The 26,616-nt window shown below is 42.1% G+C and overlaps 1 protein-coding gene across 1 annotated transcript; it reads right to left on the bottom strand.

Moving 5' to 3' along the window:
• Positions 1-12,511: 12,511 nt before the first annotated feature.
• LOC134444451 (tripartite motif-containing protein 16-like) lies at positions 12,512-26,147 on the bottom strand. The gene is made up of 7 exons (XM_063193799.1): positions 26,043-26,147; positions 25,497-25,730; positions 25,246-25,266; positions 25,095-25,173; positions 21,674-21,709; positions 13,670-13,726; positions 12,512-13,032 (listed from the first exon to the last, which is right to left on the bottom strand). Exons 1-7 carry the CDS (start codon positions 26,145-26,147, stop codon positions 12,512-12,514), a joined length of 1,053 nt encoding a protein of 350 aa, XP_063049869.1.
• Between the last annotated feature and the right edge of the window lie 469 nt (positions 26,148-26,616).

Below are 26,616 nucleotides of genomic sequence, written 5' to 3'. Positions count from 1 at the left end.
TCCTGAGCTCTGATCAGCTCTGTCACCTCAGAGCACCTTCTCTCAATGGAGCGGATCATCTCAGTAAACATCCTCTCACTCTCCTCCACTGCTGTCTGTGTACCAGACTGATAGGACACACACACACACACACACACACACACACACACACACACACACACACACACACACACACACACACACACACACACACACACACACACACACACACACACACACATATATGGGTGGTTGAAGTTTAAGGGACGTGGGCGTTTTTCAAATTCCAAAAAATGATGGATAATAATAGGGGGAAAAAATAGATACAAATAAAGCACTTAGTGGTCTGTGGAATTTCACCTTATTTTTGCCATTTTTGGGAAAATGTGTCTTGCATCAACACATTGCATAGGCATGTCACACCGCAGGAAAATGGAGTCACACCACAGGGAATTCACTGCATTATGGCCATTTTAATCCTTTTGTATACATGACTGACATCTGAGCTCATGCTAACTTGATAATGATATTGTGTTTAATCTTAATATGTGTTTTCATTTATATAAAAAAAACTTTTTTTCCTTCTATAAGACCAGTCACACCACAGTCACACCACAGGACACCACAAAATGAACCTAAGCATTGCGTGACAGAAATATTGCAATATGAAGACATATTAAGAGGTTAAGAGTCACCTTAAACTTCCACAGCACTCTCCAATAACTGAGGTACTGACTGGTTAGGAGCCAGTCTTTAAGACCCTTGTAGTTGGCCTTGCAGCTGCCCATGCACAAACATTAACATACATGTCACCCTACAGGACGCAATTTGTGTTACGAAATTGAACTTGTATTTAATATTACTGTCTTGAGTTTTTTTCACATTCACATATCTTAATATAAAGTTAATATTTATGCAATCATGCCAAATGCTTCATACATTATTCAAAATGTTGTTGGTTAATTTATATATATATTATATTCCATGTTTCATTAATGTTACAGTCACACCGCAGGATATTTGACATATAAACCTTTACATGAATCTTAACAAAAATGTTTCTTCTCATCTAAGACCAATATGAAACATAATGTACCACATCTTCTTTCATTGACATATGTTTTTTAAAGGAAAAATAACAGTTTTGTAGGTTTTTAACCAATGTTACGAAAAAACAAGGCGTCACGTCTCCCACCCATATATATCAGGAGCAGTGGTTACAGTGACACTTGTCTGAGTTGAAAACAAATATCTGGAAAATAAAGACTCGAATATACTCTATCCTAGTCTATTTTATACTCGTGTCACAATGTACTGCATCATAACTACTATCTCTAGTATTCATGCCACATCTCATCATAACTACTATCTCTAGTATTCATGCCACAGCTCATCATAACTACTATCTCTAGTATTCATGCCACATCTCATCATAACTACTATCTCTAGTATTCATGCCACAGCTCATCATAACTACTATCTCACTGCATAACCAGAAACCTGCTGCAGATTGTCTTCTCCTCTGGTCAGTTCTCACCTTGAGAGTCTCCACAGCCTTCCTCAGCTCCTGCAGCTCCTTCTCCTTCAACTGGATTATCTGCTGGCATCTCCTCTGGCTCTGCCCCAACCCCTCCTGGACCATCAGGAATCAAAGCATCACCGTTTGAATTGGTAGTTTATTCCTGATTATGTATACAATTGGGTGCATCTTTGAATAAGGTGACATTGTTTGACAAAAAAACTCCAACTCCCATCGTCATTGTGACACAGCACTCCACAGCACACTGCACACAACGAAATTGCATGTATGCCTCACCCGTGCAAGGGGGTAGTCCTCAGTGGCGCCCCATGGGGAGCAGTGCGGTGGGACGGTACCATGCTCAGGGTACCTCAGTCATGGAGGAGGATGGGGGAGAGCACTGGTTGATTACTCCCCCCACCAACCTGGCGGGTCAGGAGTCGAACCGGCAACCTCTGGGATGCAAGTCTGACGCCCTAACCGCTCACCCATGACTGCCCATGAGACAAAAGGGGACACATTCTTTCCAAGCAGCTGATGCATCATTAGACAATAAACATGGGATGGACTAACGGGTAGGAGACATAGAAGTTGGCACAACATTAGACACCCTTGTAAGGTGTTTGCGTTTTAGTTACAGAAAGCAAGTTAATCTCAGTGTGAAAGAATAGTAACTGATAAAAATGTTCTCAAATTGAGAACTGAAAACGGGTCAAAATGACCCAAACACCTTACAAGGGTTAAACATGTTGCTACACTGAGGTTGGTACAACAGTAGACATTACACGAGGCTACACTGAGGCCTGTCAATGTTTTTGTATACTCGTACATACTTTTCCAGATTGTTAAATAGGTAGCAAGTAAATATGGAACTGGTAAAGTCAGGAATGACAGTAACAAAGTTAACATCTGAGCAGTGTTAATTTCGTCAGCTTTTTTTTATTTAGTCTTAGTCTTAGTCACAATGACGAAAATCTATTTTAGTCTTAGTCATATTTTAGTCATTGCCTTCCCAATTTAGTCTTAGTCTTAGTCAAAATGACGAAAATTAATTTTAGTCATAGTCAAATTTTAGTCATTTTAGTCATTTTAGTCAAAATTTCAAATTTTAGTCATTTTAGTCAAAATTTAAAATGTTAGTCATTTTAGTCAATATTGTGGTGTAATAAATAACCTACAGTGGCTATTGTTATTTCACAAAGTATTACTTATATAGCCTATTGCAGCAAATATTCACCTTGTTACTTGGTCATTTTCCACCAAAACCCAAATCAGTCATTTCAACATCATAGAACTAGAGCAAAAGAGCATCACACACACACACACACACACACACACACACACACACACACACACACACACACACACACACACACACACACACACAGACACACAGACACACAGACACACAGACACACACACACACACACACACACACACACACTTCCAGGTGCAGGCTGCTCTCTCTCTCTCTCTCTCTCTCTCTCTCTCTCGTGCATTAGAAGCTGCTGCATTATTATTATATATTATATTATATATTATATATATTATATTATATATTATTCGATTTTGAGTTTGATCACGGAGGAAGCTACATGCTCTTCTTCACCTGACCGCGTGACCTAAAGCCTGCAGATTGCCGGCAGTGGGAAGACCAGACATCCCATGTATCCATGAAGTTCAAGAAGTCTCCCTGATAGTGGCTTCCCGATGACCACGAGTCAGATAAAATATTGCTGATGTTAGACAATGCAAGTTAGCGGTTTTTGTTTTCAATTGGCAATGCGAGCAGAGAACGATAATGACTCGTCTGGCATGCGTGGAATAGGCTTAAGTAGATTGCGCGAGCACACTTCGTATGCCCTGCAAAAGTCCCAGGAAAAATAGTTAGGCAGGGGTATGCAGACTGGACGATAGAAAGGACATGCACATACAAATATTTAAACACTAGTGCTGTTTTGTTTGTCGGGGGTGTCGAGGCTCGACAAGCATGACCCTGAAAAGAGTTTTTGGAACTTAGGAAGACTCTGCAGACGCATGGAAATGCTGTCGACTTCCTTGGGTCTTATAGCGTTGCTCTCGACGAGAACACGTTTCAAATCTCAACAGTTTAAAACTCCTTAGCGATCGCCCATCCATTGATTCTTTTCAAAACTAGGCTACATTCAGTAGCCGTGCCTCTGTTACTTTAGACAGGCCAACTTTCCCCCTGCTGGCGCGCGCTCCCGCGGTGACTGATTTAAATAAATTCCCAAATCCGACCTTCATGATTTGCTTGCGAACTGCCTACTCATATGGTTAAACAACAAATATAGCAAACATTACCAAAAAAGAACAGACAACGAACGCCGGGCTAAGACAGCCTAAGTGAAAAGGAGAATAGTGGAAGCTCGAGGAGGTTTAACATGACAGTATCAGAGGAGGATTGGCGCGACTGTCATTACTGCAGAAACACATGTCTTCGTCATGGACAAGAGGGTTGTTGAACATGTTTCACAATTAACACTTCCCTCAACGTCGGCTATTTTTTCTCTTTCTCTGGGAATGTTTTAGGACCTAAACTCAACTTAAATGGACTCACTGAACTACTAGGCTACAGAACTACTGACTGAGCCGCGCCATGCACTGGCTGCCAGCAGAGACAAGCGAGGCAACAGTGTGAGCGCTGTTCAAGACACTTAGGCCTATATTACAATTACAAATTACAAATTAATTATAAATAATTATATTTTTTAATGTCCATTCGTCCATGGCTTGTAAATTTCGTCTCGTCTTAGTCTCCTTGACGAAAATATATTTTTATTTTCGTCATATTTTTATTTGCTGGAGGCAATTTTTAGTGCGTCATCGTCTCGTCATCGTCAAGGGAAAAAGGGGCGTTGACGAAATATTTTCGTCATCCTCGTGGTTGACGAAATTAACACTGCATCTGAGGGTACCATACGGAAATCTGATGACATCAGACATAAGTCTAAACACGAGAGAGACAGGCAGAACCTGTATGACAGGTAGGCTAGGGGGAGGGAGGATGGCCTGGCAATGTTGTACAGAATGTTACATCTAAAAAATATTTTTTTTCCCCTCATAAAGAAAAAAATAATTTCTTAACCTTCAATATACTGTAGGCTACATGTAAAGCCTCTGTACATGAACTTTGCAAAATTAACGCACATATTTTTGCTGTAATGCAGTAGGCTAAACTACATTATTTCCTCGTCTTACTTTTTTCACCTCATGACAAGCCGTATCAGGCTACACTGAAGTTGGCCAGTCAATGTTTTACAGACAATAGACATTGGACCTTTTATATAATACACACTTCTCTTCCTCACTCTCTCAAGGGGAAACTCATTCGAAATGGCATTTTGTTCATTTTTTATAGAAGCAACAGCTCTTCAGATCTCTGACAGAATACACATATACATACCAATAAATAAACATTAACTGCATAAACTATAAAAAGATGTTTGGATCCTTGACTTGCCTTTTTCTCACTCCATTCTGCCATGGCTGTGATTTTGTCATGACCTTTGTGATCCTCCATCATACACAGAAGGCAGATAAAGCTCTGATCGGTGCGACAGAATATTTCAAAAACCTTCTTATGATGGGGACAGATCCTCTCCTGTAGATGTCCAGTAGCATCAGTCATGGTGTGATTTCTACCTGTAAGTTCATTGTGAGCTTTCAGGTGATTGTCACAGTACGACATCACACACTCCAGACAGGACTTGACAGCTTTGAGTTTTCTCTCTGTGCAGACGTCACACGCCACATCTCCAGGTCCAGCATAACAGTGAGCAGGAGCAGCAGCTTGGATGCTGGTCTTCCTGAACTTCTCCACCATTTCAGCAACCAGAGGGTTTTTGTGGATGACAGGCCTGGAGTCGAATGTGTGTTTGCACAGAGGGCAGCTGTATTCGCCTTTCAAAACTTCCCAGCAGCCATTAATACACCTCATACAGAAATTATGTCCACAGGGAATCGTCACCGGATCCCTCAACAGCTCCAGACAGACTGGACAAGTGAAGGAATATTCCTCCTGAGAAGACGCTGACGCCATGTCGTAGCTCTTCAGTACACCAAGTGCACACTCTGAGAAGCAGCAGCAGAGTGACAGCTGACCTCCTCAGAACACTAAGGAGGAGCGCAGGGAGGGAGGAGTTGGGGACTGGCCAATCAGAATCATTCTTGGTATCAGGAAGAGGGAAGGTGGGACACACAAACGCACACACTAAGTTAGTCAGAGTCACCTTTGGATAACTTCAGGTCACCTCTAGGTGCAGAGGAGTATGTGCCCCTCTGGTGAAAAGACTCAACTAGATCATAACAAAGTTCCTGTGACATTACTGAGAGCCTTAAGTAAGAGATTACAGTTTAGTTATTACGATTTCAGTGACGATTAAGTTATGGCAGAGGCTCAAAGGCATTTTAGTGTTAGTGTCAAAGTTTTGACAACATTTCTTCATTAATATTTACAATTATTTATTGAGGATTAACATAATATCTTAACATGTAGAATATCTTAATTTCAGAGGAGTTTTACTCTCAAATGTGGGTCTATGACTGTTAGGATTCTGTCTATCTGTTTGAGCTGTGTCTAGGACTATCAGCTGTCCTGTCGTAAACTACATAGGTGTCGGTTATCACACAGCCCACTGGCTGAGTTGGCTTTTCTTTGGCTCAGGCCCACTTGCCAGAGACACTAGGTCTGGGCGATGTAACACTCATTGGAGTGACCATCACCTTATTTGACTTAGAGCCAGTTAGAGGCTGTGCTGACCAGTCTGTGAATGTATTCTTGTACCTTCTTGTACTGAGTTTGGTTTGGGGTTTAAATACTGTTCTCAGCCTACAGCAAGAGGAACGGTTTGGGCGAGGATAGATTGAGGTTCTGAGCAGGGCTTTGTCCCTGGCTCAGAACAAGCCGTTCTCATTTAGGAGAGCTTTGGGAATAGACAGGGTTCTTGCTGGCACCTTGGGGCCTTTTGCCCTGGTGCTAGGGGGTCGCTATGCTAAACATCTTTGGCATATGGGGCCTTCTGCCCTGCTGCCTTCAGAAACTTAGGTAATGCTATGGGTAATTGCAATATCTTAATTGCTCTCTCACTTCCAATGTATCAATAAATGTAACTATCCTAATGGCAATGGCATTCGTCTTCTCCTGTGACTTTCTGGCTTCCGGTTTCTCCTCACTGTTTCTCCTGCACAAAGATGATGGGATGTATATGGCTATTTGAGCCCAATTAAATAAATAGTAGCTAAGTAAAATAATAAGTACTTGGGTATTAATTGGTAAATGGTAAACATACACGAGTCAGGTGGCGACTGGCGATAGCCCAGATTAAGTCTTATTAATTATATTGGATTATATCTTATTTATTGGCCCAGCTAATAATCTTAATTAGTAACGGGTTAATAAAAGTAACAAAATTAGATAATGTGTTAATCTCTCTCACACACCCAGACACAACCGAAGAAACAGAAAACAAAAGGAGCAGTGTGTGTGTGTGTGTGTGTGTGTGGTAGTAGGAGTGTCAGATTTCCTGCCGAACTTGATTCTCTAGATGGCTGTTGCAACTTGTCTGCAAGCGTTAGTCAAATCACCTTGTACCTCCATTCCTCAGGCGTGACAGGTCACACCCATATCCATGAAACACCAGCAACAGTTTGGTAATGCTCAGCCACTGTGTGTGTATGTGCGTGCGTGCGTGTGTGTGCGTGTGCATGTTTGTGCGTGTCCATGCGTCCGTGTGTGTATGCATGTGTGTGTGTATGTGTGTGTGTGTGTGTGTGTGTGTGTGTGTGTGTGTGTGTGCGTGCGTGCGTGCGTGTGTTTAGGTGAGTATGCTCTCCCCGAGTGCAGCTTGTTGATTCATGTGTGAAGTTCTACTGACCCCTAGTTTTCACTCCTGCATGAAAAAACGTTAACACCTGACCTGTAAAAAGACACATTGCCACCTGCAAATAATCACCTGCGTTAAAGACACATTGACACCTGCAAATAATCACCTGCATAAAAGACACATTGACACCTGCAAATAATCACCTGCGTTAAAGACACATTGCCACCTGCAAATAATCACCTGCGTTAAAGACACATTGACACCTGCAAATAATCACCTGCATAAAATATACATTGACACCTGTAAATAATCACCTGTATATAACTGTAAATAATCACTCCTGTATCAAAGACACATTAACACCTGTAAACAATCACCTGCAGTATATTAAAGACACATTGCCACCTGCAAATAATCACCTGCGTTAAAGACACATTGCCACCTGCAAATAATCACCTGCGTTAAAGACACATTAAAAGACCACTCTAATAGAAAACTATAAGTTTACATGGTTTCAAACGTGTTTTCATGTGTCCAGAAACAGAACTCTAATGTACAGAAGTTGTTTTGTTCAGTAGTAAGGACTGTTTGTTAACGTTGTTTTAACCGTTTTTCAACACTCTTAGTCCCACCCCCCAAAAACAAAAACGAGCCGGAATTGATGTCAAAAGATGAAAAATCGCGTCTCAATCCACGCACTTGTGTCAGTCAAAATATCTGCACTTATTTGCCGTTAAGCTGAGGGTGGGAAGTGCACTACATGTCAGTACACAGTGCACAGTGCGGGGAATGGAACGCACACCGGGTCATTAGCCGTAGCATCCGCTGTATTACGGGCTTTTTCATGATCAAGGTATGTCAACATTGTGTGATGTAGTTTGGATTTGCCTTGCGTGGGTGTCTGATTGGTAATGCCCAGTATCTTTCTATGTAGCCGACATTTGCCCGAGTAGTCCCGACGTTTACCTGAGTGGTGCAGCTGGTGACCGGGGCCCAGTTACCCGTGTGTACTTAAGTGTGTACAAGAAGGTATGCTACCGTTTTTGGTTGCCTCCTATGTATTTTGTATGTGTGTCTATTCAGTGGTGTAATGTCCTGTCCTTTCTCTCTGCTTAGCCAGTGGTGGTCGGGATAGCAGAGTTGGCTACGGAGCCATTCACCTGTAGGCCTATGTGTGTGGCGTGATAGTCACAGGTATGTTAAATAACGCCAGCAACTGTGTTGCATTTTAAACTGTTATCTTAGTCACTGTGTTTTACTACCTCTGGGGGTATTGGTAATTATCTTTATGGGGCACTATCTAACTTTAAAATAAAGTTATACTGATACTTGAAATTAACTGGTGCTTTAGAAATACGGTACTGAACTGCCTGTGTACTATTCTTAATGTACGGTTGTGTGTGTTTTGTTGTTTTCGGTTTAGAACTCTGTGCTGCGCGGCTCAGCTGCTGTTCTCTCTTAACAGAAATTATATAGAATGTATGAGTGTTGTGTGAATGTGAAGTGTTAACTGCTGCTGCTACATTGTAACTTTGAGGGGTTTTTTTGTGTTATTTTCTCCCCCCCTCTGTCCTAGTGGCCAGAGGTTACAGCTGACCGAACTAAGGGGTAGACCACAGGCTGAGGGGGGCTATTCTTTTTTTTGTTTAGTTTGTTTCCTCTTCCCTTGTTAGTCTGTCCCTCCCAAATTCACACTGGATCCGATCCCCTTTAGCTCCCGGTAGCCTACTAGTCCAGTCCTACTGGTCCCTTATGATCGAGCGTCCAGGGTACGCAGCCTCCTTGTTGAAACAGTCACTTGAGTGTGTAGTGAAGTGTGTGAGATCTATCTGAGTCAGTGTGTGAGACTCTTGACTGTGTGCCACCTTTATGGGTTTATTTGCCCCACTCGTGTGTAACAGGGGTTGCAGTGCTAAATACTTTGGACTATTTGTGTTCTGCCTTAGGGGTCATTTCCCTTCACGTGTGTATTACGAGGCTGGCCCTGACGGTTCCCTCTGTTCGGCCCAGTAGGCTAGCGCCGACCCGGGCATTGTAGGAGCCAGTGTGTTTTTTGTCCAAACTCCCCCCCCCCAATGTACTTGTTTATTTATGTTTAACTTGTTGCAACACTTCATATACATTTTAATGTGTATTTAATAAAATCTGTATTTTTATACTTTTCTTAATTACCGTTGTGGATTTTTGGGACAGAGTTCCCCTTGCTCTGAAAGTGTGAATTCAAGGGGTGGCATAGTCTTTACTGCAGGGGGCGCTACACCTACAAAGTCTACTGTAGGGGGCGCTACACATTCTGTATCATATTTTACAGCTATTCCACCCACCCAGGGCTCTACGCTTAGCTTTTTCAATAGGAGCACCTGTGCCCCTAAGTGAAAAATTTTAGGGGCACAGATAAAAATTTAGGAGCACAGTCAGTTTTTGTGACGCAGCTTCATTATTAACACACAGATACAGAGAATATACTCTTTCCACACACAAATACACATTCTAGAGGGGTAGGCCTACAATTAAAATCACTTAGGGCCACTTTTCCAAATTCCCCCCAGTAAAAGGACTAAACAAAATATTACACATTTATATCTATCACATTCATTTCTATACAGAGCTGGTGTTTCAATTTAGGCCTACACAGCAGGATCTGGCAGGGTGCTGGGATGACATTTGTCAGGGGAGCAGATTTTTTTATAACAGAGACCAGAGAGGCAATTACACTTCTGTCCTGAAAATACAATGACTCCATATGGGTATGCTGCTATGTAGCCTATGAGGCTATAAACAGCCTACCCATGGGTTACACTTTTTTTTAATTGCATTTGGTACCACAGTAACAGCAACTCAGTAATCTGAACATTACCCTTTGAAAATATAATTGTTCTATACTTGCATTTTAGAAATGAAACAAAAAAGAGTGGATGACCAAATACATTTCCTCTAAATAACAATTTGACAATATTGAAGGCTTGCACATCAAAAACGTGCCCTAGGCTACACCCCGAGACTGTCCAAGAAAATACTGACTTCACATGACGTGACGTGATGATGATGACAGTTGAGCAAGTGAGCGCACAGAGAGAGCCTGCTATGTGTCCTCCCTTGCCAACGTCTCAGGAGGAGTAACATAAACAGTACAAGCCACGTACTTACAAGATAAGTGTGTACAAACCGAAGCTATTTCTTCTCACAAAGTTAACAGGTTGAGCATTTGTTAGCATTTGTGCTAAGCGGAGAATTAGCAATTCTAGCGCTGAAGTTTCTGTCCAGCTCTTCTCCGTCATTGGAAGCGCTCGATACTCCCGACGCTTATCTTATTTCAAAACTCCTCCGACTATTTGTCTGTCTGTCTGCCTCTGTCTCTCTGTGCGCGGCGCGCACGCTGTATTTTGCGCCTTCTCTCGTTCACATGTTCCTGCGTTTCTCTATGGGGTGTATTTATTTTAGGAGCAAAATACGATTGAAAGGGTTGAAATATCTACTCGCACACGTGCGCCCTTTCTATTACTTCGTTCTCACAGTCATTTATTTTAAGGGCATATGCGAGCAAAATGCTCGCACTGTAGAGCCCTGCACCCACCCAACCCTGAAAGCACAGTAGGTCGACGAAGCTAGCAGGCTACAGCTAGTCCTACTCACCGATGTATTGACTGACACCCAGGCGAGCACCATAGCAGTCTCACGATCCGTTTCCAAATGCAGTATCTGTCAGGGCTCCTATAAATTATAATTTCAACGATCGAACACTCCATTCTTGCCTGCCGTCAATCCCATGTCTTCGTGCTACTATCGTTTCACATTGTTAGCCTTGTCATTTCTCCAGCTGCTACTGTATGTTTTTGCAATGGCCAGGACAACAATCGCGGTCTTTACAAATTACATCAACATACTGTGTTTGAAAAGTGATGAAATCTGTAAGAACTAAGTTGTAATGTAGACTCGGAAGTACATGTTCAAACTTTATAGTCAGTCAGGACAGCGTCATGTCTGCAACTCATCTCGAGTCGCACTTTGGCTTGTTAGCTCAGCTCAGCTGTAGCTCTACCTGCATCGTCTCGTTGGAGTAAACAACACTCCCCATGGCTCTGAAATATGAGGTAACGGTGCCACCTAGTGGTTTGCCAACATGTAGGCACAACAACTACCGGTACCCACAGTAGGCCTACAATGCCATATAAAACAGCGTTGAAGCATTAAAAATCTTGTTTTAATTCTTGTAAAAATCAATCATGAAATTCGTCTTGTGACGTCACATCCAATCAGAAATGTTTATTTTGTAAATTAACTAAAAACTATAAAATTATAAACCCAAATTATTTTTTACTTAATTAATGATTCAGGTTTATGGGTTTTGAATAATGGTGCACATAACATGTAAGAATGGTTTTCTATTAGAGTGGTCCTTTAAGCACCTGTAAATATGAAATAATCAGCTGTATAACAGAGACATTGCCACCTGTAAATAATCACCTGCATAACATACACATTGACTCCTGTAAATAATAAATAATCACCTGCGTTAAAGACACATTGACACCTGTAAATAATCACCTGCATAACAGACACATTGAATCAGTACAATCAGTCCAGACTCCAAACTTGCCAACATGGAAAAGACCATGGAGAGGAGCTGTCAAAGGATGCCAGGGACAAAATGTTAGACCTGAACAAAGCTAAACTGGGCTACAAAACCACAACCTTGAGATATTAAGGAGCCAGCAGTTAGAGACAAATAGCGATGGAAGTAAAACACCAAACACTGTGATTGGTCCAGCTCCCCATTCTAGCATTAACCTTTTGTTCCAAAATAAATATCAGACAAAGTTTAAACCAGGTATCTAGAAATAAATGTTTATTATTCACTGAATACCATTATACGAATTACACAATGAAATACAAGAAACATTTTCATCATTCATTTTCTTTCCTTGGGTCTTCAGTGAATACCTTGAATACCTTGAAGGCCCTGTGAGTTTCCCTTTGGTGTGTGTGTGTGTGTGTGTGTGTGTGTGTGTGTGTGTGTGTGTGTGTGTGTGTGTGTGTGTGTGTGTGTGTGTGTGTGTGTGTGTGTGTGTGTGTGTGTGTGTGTGTGTGTGTGTGTGTGTGTGTGTGTGTGTGTGTGTGTGTGCGTGTGTTTGATGACCTACAGGAGCAGTGTTTACGTGTGGGGTCCTCACAACAGCTTCACTGAAGATCCATAATTTAACCAAAACCCAGGGTAGAGTGTGTGTGTGAATGTGGTGTGGACTCTGTGCAGGAGGGTCATTGTGTCTCCAGAGATGCTGTAGAAGGCCAGAGTTCCTGCCCTGTGATCCACATACACTCCTATTCTGGAGCTGGCCACTAGAGGGAGTTCAGTCATTTCATTATTGTGTCTGAAAGAGGAGCTGTAGCTGCTGAGGAGCAGCCTCCAGGACTGATCATTATATCCAAACCTACACTCATGACCCCCTCCTTTCCTGCTGATGCTTTTATATGACACGGCTATATCAACCCATCCTCCACTCCACTCAACCTCCCAGTAGCAGCGTGCAGACACACCCTCTCTACACAGCACCTGAGGCCACCTATCAAATCTGTCTGGATGATCAGGATATGACTGGTCCCCAGGTCTCATCTCCACCCTCCTGTTCCCCTCAGACAGATGGAGGTGTGTGTGTGCTGTGTTTGGATCCAGAGTGAAGTGACAGGAATCTGATGGAACAGAGGACAGGATACAGATGTTTTTCATTAATTACATTACATTACATTACATTACATTACACTACATTACATTACATTACATTACATTACATTACATTACATTACATTACATTACATTACACTACATTACATTACATTACATTACATTACATTACATTAGGCTGAAGCTTCTATCCAAACTGACTTACAGTTGAGGATATAATCATAGCAAACACCACTTGCAGATACCAAATAGAGAGGAAATATACAGAACAATAGTTGCACATGCCAACTCCAGCAATAACTTACGGTAATGTGTTTGTATAGTTTGAATTACCTGTACATTAACACAGGGCTAGGTAGAGAACACACACACACACACACACACACACACACACACACACACACACACACACACACACACACACACACACACACACACACACACACACACAGACACACACACACACACACACACACACACACACACACACACATTCCTGGGTCTGGGCCAGCTCATACCTGTTTGTGTGTGTGTGTGTGTGTGTGTGTGTGTGTGTGTGTGTGTGTGTGTGTGTGTGTGTGTGTGTGTGTGTGTGTGTGTGTGTGTGTGTGTGTGTGTGTGTGTGTGTGTGTGTGTCCAACTCACAGTGTAAGAAGTCCTCTCTGGTCACTGGTTCAGCAGTAAGAGCCTGGCCATCAGACACTGAGACAGAAAACATCACATTTAGTAAGTGCATGAACAACAAAATATGCTCCACATTCAGATAGCACAGTGGAGATCTTACAGCAACATGACACTATGGGTCTACAACTTTAGACATCTTACAGGGCAGCATCTCCTGAAACAGAGAGGTAAATACATCAGAGCAGCATCTCCTGTGAAACAGAAAAGACATCTGGGGGTCGTTTCTCGACAGTGCCTTTGCTAACGACTTTAGCCATTTTGTTCGTTCTTAAGACCAACGTTGTAACCAAGGTCTTGAGTTGGTCTTAAGTTGTTCTTAAGTTGTTCTTAAGTTGTTCTTAAGTTGGTCTTGCGTCTAAAGACCAACTTAAGACCAACTTAAGACCAACTTAAGACCAACTCAAGAGCAACTTACGACCAACTCAAGACCGACTTAAGACGGTTAGCAAAGGCAAGAATCGAGAAACGGACTCCAGGGCAACATCTCCTGAAACATACAGGTAAAGACATCAACATCTCCTGAAACAGACAGTTGGTTCCTTTGTGGTGTGTGGCCTTTTCACTCGTCCTAATCACAAATCTCTGAAAGCTGTTTAGAATGCAGCTGCCAGCCTTCTTACCAGGACAAAGAAGTGTTATCACGTCATTCATTACATTATTACATTACATTGCATTTGGCAGACGCTTTATAACCAAAGCGACTTTCAAAAGAGGACATAATCAAGCCAACATCACAAGCAAATACAAAGTGCACAGGAGATATACAGAACAACAAGTGCAGTTGCAAAGAGGGGTTAGTTTTTTTTTTTTTTCCTAATATAAAGAGTAAATAACGAGTACACACACACACAAACACACACTCACAAACTAAACTAAACATCATGTCAGGAGTCTGCCCTGGGGCAAGGCCAGTTCAAGCATTAGTCTAGTAGATTCTCTCGAAAGAGGAATGTCTTAAGTTGTTTCTTGAAAGCTGCAAGAGATGTGCTCAGTCTTGCTGCCTCTGGGAGACTGTTCCACCACTTGGGTACCACAACGGAGAACAATCTTGACTGGGAGTACCTAGAGCGACTGGATGGCAGAGCCAGACGGCTTGTGCTGGATGAGCGCAGTTCTCTTCCAGTAACATAAGGCGTTAGCAGGTCCTTCAGATAAGCTGGGGCCGTTCCTGTGATGGTTTTGTAGGCAAGGGTCAATGCCTTGTGCTTGATCCGGGCGGCGATCGGTAACCAGTGCAGCTCAATAAATAGAGGAGTAACATGGGTCCTTTTGGGTTGATTGAAAATCAACCGTGCCGCCGCATTCTGGATCATCTGCAGAGGCTTTAGCGCACAAGCAGGTAGACCTGTCATGAGTGAGTTGCAGTAGTCAACGCGGGACAGGACCGTGGCCTGGACCAGTCGTTGTGTAGAATATTGTGTCAGCACAGGTCTGATATTCCGTACGTTGGACATCTGGATTCGACAGGTCCGGGTGACCGAGTTGATGTAGTTGGAGCATGACAGCTCATCATCAATCATGACGCCGAGGTTTTTGGCGACTTTGTTTGGGGTCACGATGGTGGAGCCTATCTTGAGGTTGATGTTGTGACTGAGCGACTCTTTAGCTGGGATCACCAGGAGCTCTGTCTTGGCCAGGTTCAGCTGTAGGTGGTGGTCCTTCATCCATGTTGACAAATCGGTGAGGCAGGCAGAGATGCGTTCCGAAACCGTGGATTCACTCATCAGTGTGTGTGTGTGTGTGTGTGTGTGTGTGTGTGTGTGTGTGTGTGTGTGTGTGTGTGTGTGTGTGTGTGTGTGACTAGGTAAGGGGCAAGGCTGCGGAGGCTGTTAGAGGTCCTCAGTGATGACTTACTTGTTGGTTTCAGCTTCGTGTTACTGTGGGCTCTTCTGACTGGGAATTCTGGATCAGCATCTGCAGACCAACACAGACACACATTCACCCACATGCTGCTCACATCCAGTGGATTGGGCTTCACTGGGTACAAATGCTGACATGACACATGATTAGGTAACACTTTACTTTATGGATCGCTAATAAGGTGTTAATTTCATAGTAATTTATCAGTAATTTCAGTCTAATTTTATGGTAATAACTGCTTGTTATTAGTAATAACAGCAAAATAACCATATGGTTTCCAGTGCAATTACACTATAATTTTTCATTAATAACAGCAAAAATAACCATACAGTTTCCAGTGCAATTATGCTGTAGCTTCTAGTTAATAGTAGGCTAATGGAAACAGCTACTGTGTCATCATAGTAGTTAGGTGGTAGGTATGCCAGTAACGAAACGGTATCAGCCAAAGTAGTTTCATACTAATTAGGCTACGTCAGGGCCGTAATGTGCAATATTTCCTCTTCCTATGTTATTGCATAGAAACGACCACCCAAGCATCCTTGTATTATTTCTGCTTAATTACCTTGTAAACAATTGAGTAGTTATATGGAAATAAGATAGAATCAGGGCCGTAAAATGCATTATCACCTATTCCACTCAATTTTATGGAAATTACATATTTTCATGGTCTTAAAATGTCTTATTTCTTATTTCCACTCAATTACTTAGTTATTATCATTTTTAATACAATATAGACTAGCCTGCTATGCAGCCCCGCCGACAGGGGGGGACAAAAGGGCTTTTTGTCCCGGGCCCAGGGATGGGGGGGCCCAGAACTGGGCCCTCTTTAAGTTTGTGATTAATGGTTCCATTTCATTTCAAAATAAGTTGGTATTTGAGAGAGGGAGAATGCGCTATATTTGCATTAAATGAATTATGCAGATATTTTGCCTTTCCTGTCCTTAAAAAGGGATCAAGAACTCGCACCTCCCCCCACCCCCAGTGCACAAATGGTTTGGTCGGTCATTACGAGAAAGAAAAAACGTCTTCAACTTAAACGCGGCTCGTGCCAAGGCGTCTGAAGACGCAGTCGTTCAAACCAGGAGGGCAGAAAATGAAGGAAAGGAGAAAAGTAGAGGAAGACAACAGAAAATATTCTTCAAATGATGCAGGTACTAACGGTCAGAGGACACTAAGAAAGCAAAAGTTTCCCTTCATAAACAGACACGCACTGCACTGCAGCATTCATGTTTAAAAGGAGATCAGTCACACTGATAAACACAATAGCAATGCCGGGGTGGACATTAAAGTGATCGGGAGTTTTCCCGGCCCAAACCATCGACGTGGCCCACGGCGACAACTCATTTTAACTTTTTTTCTTGTGTCTTATTCTTGCATTAATATCAATTAAGTTGCAACCGCCAGCTGTATCATAGTGGATTAAATAGGTCCAGAGCCCCTTCCTAGAAAATCTGTGGTTCTACTACCATGTAAGCAGCATAATCCCCCCCGACCCCTCCCATGTGTTCAGATGGTGTGGCCCAAAACTCGTCTTTTTTAAAATCACACTGGCGCGAAACAGAGCGTCAGTGATGGAAAGCAGAAAGAGGGCTAAAAAAAAGAGAAGGCGGCGGCAGCCAAATGTGTCAAATTAACTGACATCTTCTCAAGACAAACTGGTAGGTTACTGAAAGAGATATAGATAATTGGCCTGGTTGTGAATATTATCATATAACGTGGCGAGCGTTTGCAATGTCAAATCAACTGTCAACTTACTGTCAGCTTTTAAAATGTCACAATATAGGCTTTATGGCCTATGCTATGGTTGAAGTGTATTCCTATTTTCATAGAAGAACCGAAAACGTGTTGCTTTACATTAGGCTACATTCCATTTGATGAAGAGAGTTGCCAAACTCTTCATCACGCATTGCCACCTTGCATTACCACCGGCGCGCAGTATCAGTTATTAGCGCAATGGATAGCCTATATTAAACAGGGGGTATTACATTTGTTGTTTAAATCATTTATAAGTGCTGTAGCATAGGCCTATATAAATATTGCTCTTGGTTCGCGCGCACAGGGACAGTTTGTCTTTCTAAAAAATTAATTACTGGAGAGTTTGCACGCTCTATCCGCGGAATCAGCATCGTGAAATCCCTCAGCGAATGACCATTCATTGTAATGTGAGCCGAGACCCTTCACGACTGGGGAATCTATTCTATTTTCAAGTTGCAATGCCACGAATACATGCAGACACGTTCGCCTACATCCCGTGCTTGCAGTGTGTATCCTCAACGAACAGAATCCTTACATTTGCCGTTTTTGATAGACAGTTTCAAAGTCGCCGTCATGCTCTGCAACTGTAGCCTATTTCGTCTCGCTGTTATAGCGTGCAGCATTTCCACAGGTGCGCAAACATCAACTCAATATGAAATGTCTTCTTTCGCCTATGGAATGCTTTCTAGCATCAGCGCAGCAGATGATCCAGATGAGGGCAGGAGTAGGGCCAGGTAGAGGAAGAGAGTTAGTCAAAATAGATGTTTATGACGATAGGCCTATAAAATAGTCTACAAAAGAAAACCATGATATGTGTAGGTAAAACGTGTAGATGATTTAACAAAGCCATAATTAAATAAGTAAACAAATAGGCCTAAGTGAATGAAAGGACAGGCTGTATGCAGAATGCAGTAGGCATGGAGCCCAGGACAACAGTGGAAACGGGTAGCAGGATTTAAGATGAACTAGGCCTATTTGCTGAAAATGCATCAAAATAAGACCAAATGAAACAGACAACCACTGTTTAATCAATAATTGTCTATGAAGCCTACATTACTTTTTAATAGTTAATTCAAATATTTAGGCCTACATTTATTTTAATTGTAACATTTAATAATAGGCCTAGGCGATTGGGAAGTCAGATGCTAAGAGGGAGGCGTGCATTTTGTCCTCCGTATCTGAGTGGCCTGAATTTGAATTAAATTCCCGGACTGAGAAAAGGGTCCACTCCGGGCCTGCACAATAGAAAACGGGCATCGGATCATTTTATAACAGCTTAGTAAAATTGTGTTTCAAATCTGACCATCAGTGACCTTAGCTAAGAATATGCACATTAGCCCGGGATCATACCGTGATGAGAAGTTGCGTCGCGCGCAGGGAGAGGGCAAGGGAGAACTTTTAAAACAGCGCAATTAATATGCAACGCTATAAACGCTTAGCGCGTAGGCTATAAATCCCGCTTAGCGCAAATGCTAACACATGATCAACCTGTTAACTTTGTGGGGAGAAATACAGTGTAGATTCGTTTTGCATATAGGCCTACATTTCTGCAACTTGACTTGTTCCTGTGTTTGGCTATTCCTGGTGTGGGATGACTGATGAGGGAGCACAGTACAAGACCTGTGTTCCACTGACGTCTTTGGTGTGCTGCTCACTTGTTCACTGTCATCACACGTCACTTGAAGTCAGTTTAGCAAACGGGAGCTGATTCAGTCAGGCACGTTTTGATGTGCAAGCCTTCAAATTGCCAAAGTAAATTACACTAACACTTGTGTTATTATTGACAATGTGAATCCTATTTGTTTTGTTTCATTTCTAAATAAATGTTGGCGAGAATGCATGGATAGTAGTAATTGGATGGATAGATCATTTACTACTATGGATATGCATCATTGTGAGGCTACTTTGTTACTAATGTCATTTCTTTTATAATGGGTAAGACTAATATTACATAGCATATCATGTGGTGTGCTTTCAGGCCGAAAGTGTAGGCCTAGTCTGGCCACCTGGTCTCTCTTGAAAAAAAAATTGGTGGCTAGGTTTGTCTGGGGTTTTTTTTTGGGGGGGGGGGGGGGGGGGGGGGGGTTGGAGGAAGGGGGGCCCATTGATATTTTTTTGTCCCGGGCCCAGCCAAACCTGTCAGCGGCCCTGCTACTATGAAGTGATTCAAGTACACAGACAAACACATTGTGTGCAAAACTTTGTTTATTTTTCCAATCAGTTATGAGATTCATGTTCACTGATGTGAGGTTGTCAATCTGCCACCATCCAGAGGAAGTCCTGTGAACACAAACAAACAAACAGAGAAGTCAACTGCAAGACCGGTTTCACCACGTTTATTTTTTTATGTTATCAATTCACTATCGCTAAATTTGCTTCTGAAATGCAGTACCATGTTAAATGCACGTTGTAAATCTTCCTCAGGCTGACATCGTTGCTGATTTACAAAGGCAAACTCTAGCTAGCACCTAGCTTCAGTCATTGGAAACATGGTGGGCAGAGCTAGCTAGAACTAGTGGTTTCCATTGTAAATGTACCTCTGTAGGCTATGCCATTTCAGCACAAACACGGCTGATAAGACGTGTTTGCAATGTATACAGTTAAAATCCTTCAATGCTCAGAGACAAAATGAAAGCAGGTTAAAGCTAGAACTACATTAAAAGTTCGTTGTCAGGAAGCTTACCTTGCCTGGCTCTGCTGCACTGAAGTTGAACTAGCTTGCGGTGGCGGTGAGTCCTATTGTTGCTAGGCAACGAAAGTTTGGTTACTGCAGAACAGAAGCGTCTCAATCAGTATACTTCTGTACTTCAAGCACACTCGTTCTAGTTGTACGCTGCCCGCTCTGCTTTCAGTATGGCTCAGAGACGCTGACGTTGTTTAATTGAGTACACTGACACACAAGGGTGGAGTTTGAGACGTACAACAGAGTGCTTTCGCACGCAGGCAGCAACCAGGGTAACTTTCAAGGTGAGCTAAAATGGTCTTGATGTTGATTTCATCCACCTTCAATCGTCGAATTACTTTAGCCTTATGCAAACATGTTTTATGAGTTAGTGTTAGGTTTATGTTTGTTCTGGAAATGAAACGGCATACAGAAGTACCTTTACAATGGAAACCACTAGCTAGCTCTGCCCACCATGTTTCCAATGACTGAAGCTAGGTGCTAGCTAGAGTTTGCAGGAAGATTTACAACGTGCATTTAACATGGTACTGCATTTCAGAAGCAAATTTAGCGATGGTGAATTGATAACATAAAAAAATAAACGTGGTGAAACCGGTCTTGCAGTTGACTTCTCTGTTTGTTTGTTTGTGTTCACAGGACTTCCTCTGGATGGTGGCAGATTGACAACCTCACATCAGTGAACATGAATCTCATAACTGATTGGAAAAATAAACAAAGTTTTGCACACAATGTGTTTGTCTGTGTACTTGAATCACTTCATAGTAGGCTAGTCTATATTGTATTAAAAATGATAATAACTACGTAATTGAGTGGAAATAAGAAATAAGACATTTTAAGACCATGAAAATATGTAATTTCCATAAAATTGAGTGGAATAGGTGATAATGCATTTTACGGCCCTGATTCTATCTTATTTCCATATAACTACTCAATTGTTTACAAGGTAATTAAGCAGAAATAATACAAGGATGCTTGGGTGGTCGTTTCTATGCAATAACATAGGAAGAGGAAATATTACACATTGCGGCCCTAATGTAGCCTAATTAGTATGAAACTACTTCGGCTGATACCGTTTAGTTACTGGCATACCTACCACCTAACTACTATGATGACACAGTAGCTGTTTCCATTAGCCTACTATTAACTAGAAGCTACAGCATAATTGCACTGGAAACTGTATGGTTATTTTTGCTGTTATTAATGAGAAATTATAGTGTAATTGCACTGGAAACCATATGGTTATTTTGCTGTTATTACTAATAACAAGCAGTTATTACCATAAAATTAGACTGAAATTACTGAGAAATTACTATGAAATTAACACCTTATTAGCGATCCGTAAAGTAAAGTGTTACCCATTATTACATGCAATAGGGATCTATAATTGTTGATTCTGAATGTATTATATTACAATTGGTACTCAGCTTATAGAAATGTATACACTAAAGTACACCGTGTGTGTGTGCGTGCGTGCGTGTGCGTGTGTTTCTGTGTCTTTATGCGTGTATGTGTGTGTGTGTGTGCGTGTGTGTGTGCGTGTGTTTGTGTGTGTGTGTGTGTGTTTGTGTGTGTGTGTGTGTGTGTGTGTGTGTGTGTGTGTGTGTGTGTGTGTGTGTGTGTGTGTGTGTGTGTTTGTGTGTGTGTGTGTGTGGTTGGTGAAGACTTACACTGTATGTTCTGGATGATCTGGATATTTGTCACTGCTACAAAATAAAAAGAAAAAGACATTAGACGTTGTCTCACTAATAAGATCCTTATTAAATGTGCCGGGCTCTGATACCACAGCACTACATGTCGGCCTGAGCGAAAGGGAGAAAATCGCGTTCAAAGATCTATTTTTAGTTTTTGGCGATTTTCGTTTTTTTGCAGAATGTTGACATTTAGGTTACAAAGAAGCTGTTCAGTGAAGCAGAAATTCACATTGGTTTGTTTAAAGGCAAACATTTTGGCCCACTTTTAAATAAATCTTCAGATGTTTCATATGGGCGTGTTCTACTTACTTCCTACTTTGAGGAACAGAGGAGAGGCGGGTTTATCAACAAGCAAGCATGGCTTGTGTTTTCATCACTGAGAATGGTCAAAGCAAAACGGAGGTGCTGAATTGTGGATATTACATCTTCTATTCGATTCTTTTCAATTGCAAATGAATTGGTACGCGAGAAGGGAAGGGCCGTCTGTGCTTGGTAGTCGGCACACGGACGGTCATCATCCAGATGGTCATCCTGCCCTCAGAGGCTACGAGGCTATGCAACGCACACATCCCTCTTTATGGCGTAAGTAGCCTTCATTAACACAATAATTGACAAAATATGTTTTGCATGAACGGGAAATGGGTTACTTTGGACTAGTAGCATGTTATATCAAAATGTAGCCTAACGGTAACCTAGCTTGCAGACATTTGTTTACATTCTGTCTACTACACTCTGGCAGCAATATTTTGTATGACAGTGAAATATTTTGTTGGGAGAGTGGACAAGACTTTGTTGACGTGCATTTGTTAGCATTCATGTGAATAAAACCTCCCAAATAGGCTATTATCTGATCTCTATAAGGGAGTTAGCCTAACAATACACTAGCTAAGTAGCCTTTTTTCACATGCATTCACTGGACGTGGTCGTGTAGCTCTACCAGGATGTGGCAGCTGACAGAACTAATTGGGGGAAAAGAAATACCCACAGTAGAACGTCAGATTCACCACTTTGTCATCAAGTTTTGCATGACAATAAAACTAACAGTGGTTTTGTCTTGATATGGTGATGATGGCCTGAATTCACCCCAACATGTTTTCACATGGGCATAGTTATTAGGCCTAGTAAGGTAGTTAGCTGAGGGAAGGAATTATTTCCTGAAACCTTTAACTGCATAGGCACCTGTAACAATTGGCTGGCAGACACATAGGCTATAGGCCTACTAACTGTCTCCAACCCAACCATTAGTAGCCTACAGGCTACATTTCTGTAACTGGCTTACATTGCCTTACCAAGGTGCAGCCTATTGATAGTGTGATTTGTGAAATTACATTCATTGACCTGTAAAACAAAACAGTAAAACACTTCTGTTCTTTTTTGTCAGGTGGTGGGAAACTTCTCCCAAGAGTCATTACACCACCCCAGCTTGTCAGAAAGACGCCTGGCACACTGTTAATGAAGAAAGAATGACGTCCCTACTTCCGGAGACTTTGTGCACATTAACCGTTACCAGCAGTTCAGGTATTTTCCACATTGTGTACACTCAAAACATAATTCCATGAACATGATTGTGTTTCAGACTATGCTTATGGTACATTTAACATGTCTTATGTGTTTATTCTGTCACAGGTTTAATACCAGGGTGCGCTTGCAAGAATCCAGTGTGATGCTGAACCTGTCCAGTGCCAGCTACCCTATTTCACAATCCAGCAGTTCTTCATCCAATTGACAGTCTTCCTCTCCTATCGCCATCTGGACTGAACATTGTCAGGTTGAAATATCTATATGAATTGATAAGGTCTTTCTGTGCTGATGACATCACAAGACAATGCTGAGGTTATGCCACCAAATGGCACTTAACCATTTTGCGACTTATTGTGCAGTATGTATGCCAAGGTTTATGCACTTGAATGCACTAAATAGTAATGCAGGGATGTCAAACGCAGGGCAGAGGGGCACACACGCACACACACACACACACACACACACACACACACACACACACACACACACACACACACACACACACACACACACACACACACACACACACACACACACACACACACACACACACACACACATTAATGTATTTTAATGACTTGAACAACAGACTGTGCAGGCACATTTGAACTACAATATCTGTTGGGATTGAGTGTTTAAGATGTAAGCATTTGAGTATTGTAAGCATGTGCGCACATGCACAATTTCAGTAATTTTTGAATGTTGAGTTCGGCCCGCGACTTCGTTCCAGATTTTGATTTTGGCCCACTGTGAATTTGAGTTTGACACCCCTGCCCTAATGTAATGTAATGTAATGTACTTTGTGATAATTGTATGCTGCATGTTATAATTGTTGCACTATGAATTTGGGGAGAAACAAGTCAAACAGGCAGACAACAGATGTGTCCGTCTATGCCAGTGGTTCTCAACCTTTTTTGCCCAACTCTGCCACCTTGTGGACACAGGAGGGAATTACAATTAAGAAACGCGTCACGGACCATGGGCGGACAAAGGCTCTTATAGAGATGTGTGACTGTGAGACGCATCTAAAAAAATGCACTAACTCTCCTTGGCCTGAGTACATTGAGCGCATTTTAGGCTGTTGACGATGTCCTTGTTTGTAATTCACTTAGGATGAAAGTGTCTCCTTAATGTAATGTACATTTTCACGAGTGATTACTGGGTTTAGAATAGCTGTGTATACAGATGTGTGCATGGATGAGAAGCTAAATGGTGTTCGTAAGATAGTTGAATGTACTAATTGTATGCCTTACTGTCGTTCTTTGCTGTGCCATACTGTCCGAATATTTTCATAAACACAGCAAATTTCAATCATGTTTGTCATTCCATTAATAATGCTTTAACAATTAAAATGGTGCATATTTTCAAAAACAATACAGTATTGCAATGGTTTCTGATCCATCTCATTCTGTAAAAGCCATTTTTGATTAAAACAAAAACTTAATTCTAACAGAAGACACTTATCCCCCAATTCTGGCCTGTCAATGGCTATCAGTCTGACAGCCTGTGACAGCTTGAATGGTAGGTGGGAGGGTTTAGCATGATGTCATGTAGAGGGAGGACTTAGCAGGGGGAGGGCTAGGTCATGTAGGGGGAGGACTTAGCAGGGGGAGGGCTATATAGTATGCAGGTGTGGGTTGGACAGAAACTTTCAGGGCTGAGTTCTCTGTTTTTTACTTTTACAAGTGAACATATTAAAATGGCCACAACTTATTCAAATATTACCAGATTCCCATGTGTGAGGTATCATGGTAAAGCTTAGAATCTCTACTTTTGGAATATATAACTAACTCAATATGCTCCAGGGCCTACTTGAGAGTGGTTTTTCCACGGTCGGTCACAAATCGATATGTGATGATTCATATGTTTGTCCTACCTGCTGCAGATATCTTGACTATTTCCTGCCTGAAGACTGATTGTAATTTCTCCTGCAGCTGCATCTTCAGTGCAGACACAGATTCCTTCAGGGGCTCCAAGGAGAAGTTTTGGCTAAAGGTCACGCTGGTTGAAATTGTGCTGTAAGGCCTCCCAGTGATGGACACAATGTTCTGCACAGAGAAACACACACACACACACACACACACACACACACACACACACACACACACACACACACACACACACACACACACACACACACACACACACACACACACACACACACACACACACACACACACACACACACACTAGGGTGAGGTAGACCTACTGACATGAGCCCTGTATCACCACTGTGTTAAGTCATATTTTAAACCCTTTAAAAAGTAATATTGTCTACCTTAAGGAAATGGATGGGATCCTGTGTCAGTGAAAGCTGCTTCATCTCAGCATCTGTCCTCTTCAGCTCAGCAATCTCCTGCTCCAGTCGCTTCAGGAGTCCTTCAGCTCTACTCACCTCAGCCTTCTCCTGAGCTCTGATCAGCTTTGTCACCTCAGAGCACCTTCGCTCAATGGAGCGGATCAGTTCAGTAAACATCCTCTCACTCTCCTCCACTGCTGTCTGTGTTCCAGACTGATAGGACACGCACACATGCACGCGCGCACAAGCATGCGCGCACAAGCATGCACGCTCACGCACGCAGGCAGGCACGCACACACGCACGCACACGTGCACACACACACATACACACACACACACACACACACACACACACACACACACAGATCAGGAGCAGACACATATCCGATGTGAAATCTAATATCATATGGGATGATAAATACTCTAATATAATCTGATATTCATGCCACAACTCATCATAACTACTATCTCACTGCATGACCAGAAACCTGCTGCAGATTGTCTTCTCCTCTGGTCAGTTCTCACCTTGAGAGTCTCCACAGCCTTCCTCAGCTCCTGCAGCTCCTTCTCCTTCAACTGGATTATCTGCTGGCATCTCCTCTGGCTCTGCCCCAACCCCTCCTGGACCATCAGGAATCAAAGCAACAGATTTTGAATAGGTCGTTTATTCCTGATTACATATACTATTGGGTGCATCTTTAAATAAGGTGAAGTTGTTTGGCACACATTCTTCTAAAGCAGCTGGTGACGCTCCAAGATGGCGCCGTACTATGGCGACTCAGTGCTGCTCTTTGTTTTTGTTTTGTTTATACTGTCTTGCGTTATACCGGAATCGTGCAAAGGCATTTTTCTATGTCTCCAATGTTTTTGTATGCCATTCCCTGTTTATTTATTTGTGTACCCCCCACCCCCCTGTTTTTCTTTAATACCCCCCCTCCCCAGTTTTGTGTCTTTTGTTTGTGTTGTGTGAGCACACCAAATAACATTCCTAACAACTGTATTTTTATACTGTTGATATGGCTAAATAAACTTGAAACTTGAAACTTGAAACTTGATACATCATTAGACAATAAACATGAAATTGACTAGTAGTAGTGGA

Source organism: Engraulis encrasicolus, unplaced genomic scaffold (assembly GCF_034702125.1).
Source record: "Engraulis encrasicolus isolate BLACKSEA-1 unplaced genomic scaffold, IST_EnEncr_1.0 scaffold_56_np1212, whole genome shotgun sequence".
Classification (NCBI taxonomy): domain Eukaryota; kingdom Metazoa; phylum Chordata; class Actinopteri; order Clupeiformes; family Engraulidae; genus Engraulis; species Engraulis encrasicolus.
Note: the sequence above shows the minus strand (reverse complement) of the source record. Positions and strands in the feature narration are given on the sequence as shown.